General features: G+C 23.6%; 2 protein-coding genes across 2 annotated transcripts; both read left to right on the plus strand.

The window, feature by feature from the left end:
- Positions 1-1126: 1126 nt before the first annotated feature.
- Positions 1127-4663, plus strand: LOC107997202 (uncharacterized). Its single transcript, XM_062081323.1, has 5 exons — positions 1127-1616; positions 2504-2627; positions 2709-2957; positions 3534-4078; positions 4401-4663. Exons 1-5 carry the CDS (start codon positions 1542-1544, stop codon positions 4635-4637), a joined length of 1230 nt encoding a protein of 409 aa, XP_061937307.1. The 5' UTR covers positions 1127-1541; the 3' UTR covers positions 4638-4663.
- A 182-nt stretch (positions 4664-4845) lies between these two features.
- LOC133666883 (uncharacterized protein PF3D7_1120600-like) lies at positions 4846-6773 on the plus strand. The gene is made up of 2 exons (XM_062081097.1): positions 4846-5997; positions 6364-6773. Exons 1-2 carry the CDS (start codon positions 5121-5123, stop codon positions 6771-6773), a joined length of 1287 nt encoding a protein of 428 aa, XP_061937081.1. The 5' UTR covers positions 4846-5120.
- Positions 6774-7779: the final 1006 nt, after the last annotated feature.

Genomic DNA, 7779 nt, shown 5'->3' on the forward strand with positions numbered 1-7779 from the left:
TGTATTACTATTTTTTATAATATTGAATATTTTTCCTACAATTTTCTTAATTCTATAGATATTTTTTTTTTCATTGTACTTAACTCTTGCTTTGCTTTACAGTATTAATTTAAATATTATTACTTTTTTCTTTTTCACTTCTTTATCATTCTATTATTTGTATATTTGTTTCTTATAGATGCCACGAAATCATTAATATTAAAATGTTCTCTAAAAACAATTTAATTTTAACCTATAATATTTAAATAAATAAGATAGAAATTATTATAAATAGCAAATAATAAGGCTTGATAATATATTATAAAAAATAAATATTTTTTTATAATTTTATTTAATTGCATATATATATATATATCAGTTTTAGATAAAATTTATTGCAAATAATAATAAAAATAATAATTTTAAATCAAGCTGTAAAAATAAATTATTTAATACATTTATTTTTTCATATTATTATTTCATATTTTTCGTATTGAAATTTTTCGTAGTTTATAAAATATTTTAGTTTATTTGTATATTTGTAAATTATTTGTATAATTTCGAAAATAAATTATTTCTTAAAAAATTTTAAGAAGTAATTTTAAATAAAAAAATAATATAATATGAAAATTTTTTAAAATATCTAAGAAATAATAATTTTTCATATTTCTTCGTATAATTTTAATTTTTTGTATTGTAATAAAATAAATTTAAAAAAGAAATAAAATAAAATAATTAAACATATAATTATTATATGTTTCGATTCTTATTAGAACATTGTTCGAATTTGTTTGAATTATTTATGAATATATATATGTGATATAGATAAAGAATGTTTGGAATAAATGAAAAAATGTAATATTTATGTTTATGTATACAGAATATTTATACATAAAAATTTCTTTTTCTATGGCATGAATATTTGAAAATTTTTACAATAAGAATACCCACATGTTTAAAAAGAACGATTCTCAAGTTTCTATCTTATATAAGAAATTGTGAAGTATCATAAGTGAAATTAAAATGTATAAGCTTTTTTCAAATTTATAATAATTAGTTAATATTCTAAGTATAAATTATTTCTAATAAAAATTATTTCTATACTTTTAAAAAATTGAATAATAGATTATTCAAGAACGTCTAACCATAAACCAGATTACAGGTTATTTGCGCACGCATCGAAAATATTTTAGATTTGAAAAACCAAGAAGAAATGTGAAACGATTTTATTTCTTGCAATTAAGAAGCGATTTTAAAGCAATGACGATTCTTTCATATCTAAAATCCCGCGCCTTGCCTCATTTGTCATCGAGTTATGTTCACTCTCGTCAATTGTCATCTCGAAATCGTTCGGCACGCAATAATCCCAACGGAGAAGCCGGATGCGTCAAAATTAACGTGAACGAACGAAACACTCCTTTGAAATTTTCCGGGTGATCCTCAGTGCAGAGGTTTCGGTGATCGAGAGTTTTTCCAACAATTGATAAAGTCGACGATGATCGGCTCTCGTGGAATCAACAACTCGCTGGTCCTCCGGCTCCTTCGACAGTTTCGTGTTCCTGATGCCTAATTTCCTCGGACGTCTCTTTGGAATTTCTTATAAAACTGAACGATTGATAATGAACATTTTAGGTTTGGTAAGTATCATTTCTATATCGATATCTTTTTAATTATCTTTTTATTTACAATTTCCTTATGCTTTGTCGATTATAACCTCTATAACCTTCAGTTTTTATTCGTCGAGGAAAAAAAGAAAGGTTAATCATTTACACTCGAAAACTTTTCCATAGAAAATTAGCGATTTGAAAATGTGATTATAAGGAAAAATATTTGACACAAATAGCACAAATTGGTAAAGAAGTCTCTTTTTTAGATAATTTATAAAAACCATTTATTCTAAAAATAAAACATAGAAATCGAAATTAAATTAATCTCCAAAAACTTTTGAGATTCTATAATAAATAATAAATAAAAATAACCTAAAATGCATTTTATTTCTTTATTCATCGTAATCAAAATATTTTTTATATGAGCTGTATTTTCTAAGATCAATTTCGGTCAAGATAGAATACTATCTATGTATTATTATAAAAATTTCTATCTTTGAATAATTAAAAAAAAAAATAAGAAAATTATTTTTATAATTTTTGAATATTGCATATAAGTATAATATTAAAGTTATTATAAATAAATAAAATATCTATTAATTTTGTTTCCGATAAATTATACAAAATTAATTAATGAATAGCAGTTTATTTTTCGAGTGCAAATCGTTAAACTTTATCTCGAGACATCAAATATTTTTCACTAAGTTTTTCCAAATATAATCCAAAAACAAATACGCAAACTTTATCAGAAAATATAAAAAATTATCTTTAGGAAAAATTTTTGGTATCTCGAAATCTATTGAAAAAATTAAAAATTGAGTTTAAAAAAAAATTATATTAATGCAATGAGCAATTAATTTTCTCGATAAAGAGATAATTAAAAAAAAAATATATTCATCAGAACGTATCTTTCAAAGGTTAATAGCACACTAGATTGGAGTCCCATTAAATGGAGAAACAAGCTCGAACAAATATGGAACTTGTCCTTATCGCAGGGAACCCTTATTTTTGATACTATTGGAGAGGATACGATTAAAACTGGTTAGAAATATGCTCCGAAATTTAATAAAAATGAAATTAACATTACTAATTTATAATTATTTTTATTTTTATTAACTGTAGCTTTATCATGGATCGTAATCACACGAATTATTATCGCCCATGTGTATACGATCTCTTATCTGACAAACATTTATCCCATATTAACATCTACTCGTCCGAACTTGTTACTACCCTGGTTGATCCTGAGCTTCTTCAAAAATGTCGTGCTGGAAGTAATCGTAATAGCTATTGGCCTTTTGCTTTGGTACGACAAGAGATTCTCGTTAACCATTTTCCTTGAATTCGTCCTTGTGAAGGTCATTCCTTTGAGTAAGTAAATATTCAATTATAGCGCATTACATAGTAATTTGTTATATATTTGAATATTTTTATAAATTATACAAAATATTGTATTTTAAATTGGAATACAAATATTGAAAAGAAATAGTTCTTGATAAAAATAAATCGAAATATATTATATTTATAGAATAAAATTTTTTTATATTCGGAATAATTTGTTTTTTTTTTTAAGAAAATCAAGTTTAAAAATTTATTTGGTACACTTACACTTATAAGTACTCAATGAATTTTTTTTTATTGTAACGCAATTTCAAAGATACTACGATTCTAACGATTTTATCTGATTTCAATCTTAATTTCCACATCAAAATTTAATAAAATATATTTTTATCATTATCATATTATCATTTATAAAAAAATATAATTATAAAAATATTAATTATAAATAGATAAATATATAAGCATGTTTATAAATCATTAATAATCACATGGTACTATCATGTTATCTTTTTTCATTATAGTTATTAATTGATTAAAATATTTCTAAAATTTATCATCGTTAAATTTACATTTCTAAAAATTTCATCAAACCTTCCTATTTTTCAGTAATTTTCAGTTATGTCTGGTACTCTAACTCCTGTCTATTTATGGAACTACGTCACATGGAGAAACAACGAACACTGAGAAGAACCATGAGAAGCGATTCGAATCTGATCGCTGCTCGCATCTGCTTCAAAATAGGTGATTCGAAGTACAGAACACGGTCTCTGATGACCTTGATATCCTGTGACAGTTATGATACTTACGATACACACGATACCATCTCGCGAATCATCGACGATACCACGTTAACGCCCGCCCAAAAGACGATGAGAATCCTTGGATTGACCGAACAGGATATTGTGGACGCACGTTCAAGAAAAAAAGAAAGGGAAATTTTTAGAAGATTAACAGAAGAAGAAGACGATATTCCTGACAATACTATTCTATCAGGATATTTTTTCATCAGTAATTACGATTTAACGAATAAATTAAGAAATGAGAAACCAGTGGAAGATGAGAAGAATGAAGAAACGATGGATGAAGAAACTATAGATAAGTATAAAAAAGATGAAGTTAAGACGGACATGAAGGAACATGAAGATGATCAGGTAATAGGCTAGAAAGGAGCATAGGCAAAATTTTTTTATTATTATAACAAAAATTTATATTTAAGCTAAAATTTTAAGTAAAAATTTGAATTTGATCAATAAATTATATTTTGTAATTACAAACCATTTAAAAATTATTTTTCTTGATCTTATAAGCTTTTAAATAATTTACAATAATTTAATTTTTATTTTGTAAAAAAATTAAAAGAAATATATTAAAACACTTAAAAATTAATTTCACAAAAATTAACACTAGAGGAGAATTTTTTTTATTATTAGAAAATAATCATGTTATTTTGATTTTTTTGTTCCATCTTATCAGACAAGAATATATGAACATGATACTATAAATACAAATGAATGTGAAGAAGATCAAGTTACGATAAATGAATATTACAAAGATGATATCACATTATTTGTTAGTTCAAAGAATGAAATTTTGAGCGAGAAAATTTCAGAGAATCAAATTATGATTGACGAAAAATATGATGATAATATGAAAGTTATCAGTGACACTTATAGTGCAGTGAGTTCATTAACTCTAATAAAATATATATAACATATTTTTTTATAAAAATAAAGTATTGAATAATCGTTACTTCAATACAACGCAGATTTTATTATTCTTAACATTATGATAATAAAACATCGATTTTTTTATTATCTAAACATGATTAATCGAAGATCAGACAATAAATTTTTTTTTTTGAATTTTATAAAAATTAGAAAAAATTGTATTTTTTAAATGAATTCGACACCAACCAAAATTATGAGTTATCTTCCCTCAATTTTATATAATTTACATATATCTAAATTTAAACAAAATCACTAATCTTCAAATAATCTTAGATTATTTACATAAATTTTATTTATATAATCTTTTCTAATCTTTTTCTAATATTCTCATCATATATCAAATTAGTTGATTAATAAATTTTTTATTTTAATTCAGAACAGTCCATTTATAATACTAACAAGAAATAATGGCATTTTTAATACACAAGACATCAAAGATAATTTTTCTGAGAAAACAAATCTATCAATGCACCAATATTCAAATTCTCAAGATATTAAAAACAATTCTTTCGAAAAAATAAATCTGCCAGTGGATCAACAGCCACAAGAAATTAAAAACAATTCTTTCAAGATAACAAATCTGTCAATGGACCAACGTTCATCGACAAAGAAGAGGGGAGGAACAAATTCCTCGGAGATAAATAACACGAAGCAAATGAAATTATGTCCATCCTATCACAACGAATTCAGCTATTGTTGCTCTTCAAGAAAACAAGATTTATTCAAGTCTTCTTCGAACACTCGACAAATGGTGGAAAAATCTAGCAGCCCTGTGAAAATTCAAGATTTATTTAAATGCAACTGCATTGTAGATGAATATTTGACTAAAGAAAAAATAGAGGAGTATTGTTTGTCAGGCATAGAAACGATGAGGACCTCTACGCCTAATAAAAGTATTGACAAAGAGAAAATGATAAAGAATATAGAGGATTTAAATAATTCCAAAAATACGAATTATCATTCATGTTTGAACGATTCCATTGATTTTAATCGAAGTCAAAAGATAGATTTTACAGCGAGTAACGCATTTCCTTTGATAGAAAAATTGTTGCAAAATAATCCTAATATGTTGATGAATATTAAAAATGAGGCTCAAAAATTGGAAAATGTTTATATGTTAAACAAGTCAATGCAGGAAGTTTTCTATACAGCACAGAATACCGTGTCAAATAGCATGCAAAATTTATCAGATATTGTTAAAGATTTAACTGTGACGAACAATGTTGTAACAAATATTGAAAATTTAAAAACAGTTGAACCTGAAGAAAAAAAGACGAAATTGAAGACTGAAAAAGAAATACTAAAAACTATGGTTTCTTTGTCTGTTGTGGACAATGAAATGAGTAAGTCAAGCACTTGGAGAATTTTGAAACCAATCATTGATGTCATCTTCTTAATTCTTAATAATAGTAAAAATTAAAATTTTTTAAATTAATTGCAAAAATACATTAATAAGAAGAAATATAAATACTGAACTATAAAAATAGTGACTTGATCAATTTGTCAACTAAATAATAATAATTTTGTCTCAATGATGATGAAAAGATTTTTAATCTATGCAAATCATTTTTAAAGAAAATTTGATTGATTATCTTCTGAATTCTCCATTTGTAGTTTTTAATTTAAATTATTTAAAAAACATTTAAATTTAATGAACAATTTTATATATTATTTTAATTTTCTTTTTCTTTTTTTTTTTTTTTTTTTAGATGTAAGTTCTATTCAGAAGAATAATTTGAGCAGTAGCAAATTGAATATCGTGAAAAATACATTGAGTATAAATATGCCTAATAAAATAAATGTGCCAGAATATTCATTCGGAGATGCGAAAATTCAAAAGTTCTTCCAGGATTCTATGAAAGTTTTTGATGGTTGTTATGAAAAGGATTTTGCCAATAATTCAGAATTACAATGTTTGCTTCAACAATTAGATAAGAAGTGGAATATGTATCCTGATCAATCTGATCAGGAGGTATTAATATCATCATTAATACCTTTAAATCAAAAAGATCAAGTTAATCATTCAATACAAATACAAGACTCAAAAATTGCTTCTGTTAGTAATTTCGATAGGATAAAGAGGTACGCAAGAATTCAGAAGTTTTCATTATTAATATAAATACTTGAAATATATAGTATATTAATATTATATATATTAATATTATCGCAGACAAGATGCAAAATAAATTTAACATCAAATTCATTTTTTTATCTCATTTTTATCTCATGAACATTATGATTTTTTTATTATTTTAACATTATTCTTAATATTATTGGTTTAGTTCAGAATAATGATAAATTAAAAATTATAATATATTGTAATTTTAAAAATTAAAATTTTATATCTTGTCTTTATATCTTATTCACGCGCCAATAGTAATAAACAAAAAGAACAAATAATAAAAGAAGGATAAAAATGAAGATAAGAATTGCAATTTAACGCCATCTCTTGAATGCTAAAGATATTCGAAAGATGACATTGATTATTAATCGATCTTACTCTACTCTACCGAATCCATGAAGAAATGTTCTTAATAATCAAGAGATGGCGCTAATTTTTATTTCTATTATTATCGCATATTCTCTTTTTTTATTATCTTTCATTTGCGATATTCTGGAGACGATTAATTTCTTCATTTTTATTCTATTTTCCTATTATTTGTTCTCTTGTTTTGCAAATTATATGCATCAAAAAAAAGATTTTTATATGTCATTAAGTTTATTGTCTTTGTCTCTCTATTGATTAGGAATTTAAAAAATTTTAAATTGTCTATTTCATTGTCTATGTTAGATAAATAATGTTACATAAAAATCTATTAATAATATATATAAATAAATTTAGCTTTAATAGCATTATAAATCCAATGATTTAAAAATTTTTATAATAAATTTATATTATTTTGACTGTATTATGATAAAAAAATATAATTGTAATTTTTAATTCATAAATATTTATAAATATGATTTTATTATTTATAACAATCAAAATATTTAAAATTATCGTATAACATACATATAATCTATAGGAATATTTATAAAAGAGAGCATCAAAGAAATTAATTGTTTTCAAAAATTTTTATGATTAAATCAATATATTATTTTAAATCAATGTTTCAAAACATGAA

The sequence above is a fragment of the Apis cerana genome, linkage group LG11, assembly GCF_029169275.1.
Source record: "Apis cerana isolate GH-2021 linkage group LG11, AcerK_1.0, whole genome shotgun sequence".
Lineage (NCBI taxonomy): Eukaryota > Metazoa > Arthropoda > Insecta > Hymenoptera > Apidae > Apis > Apis cerana.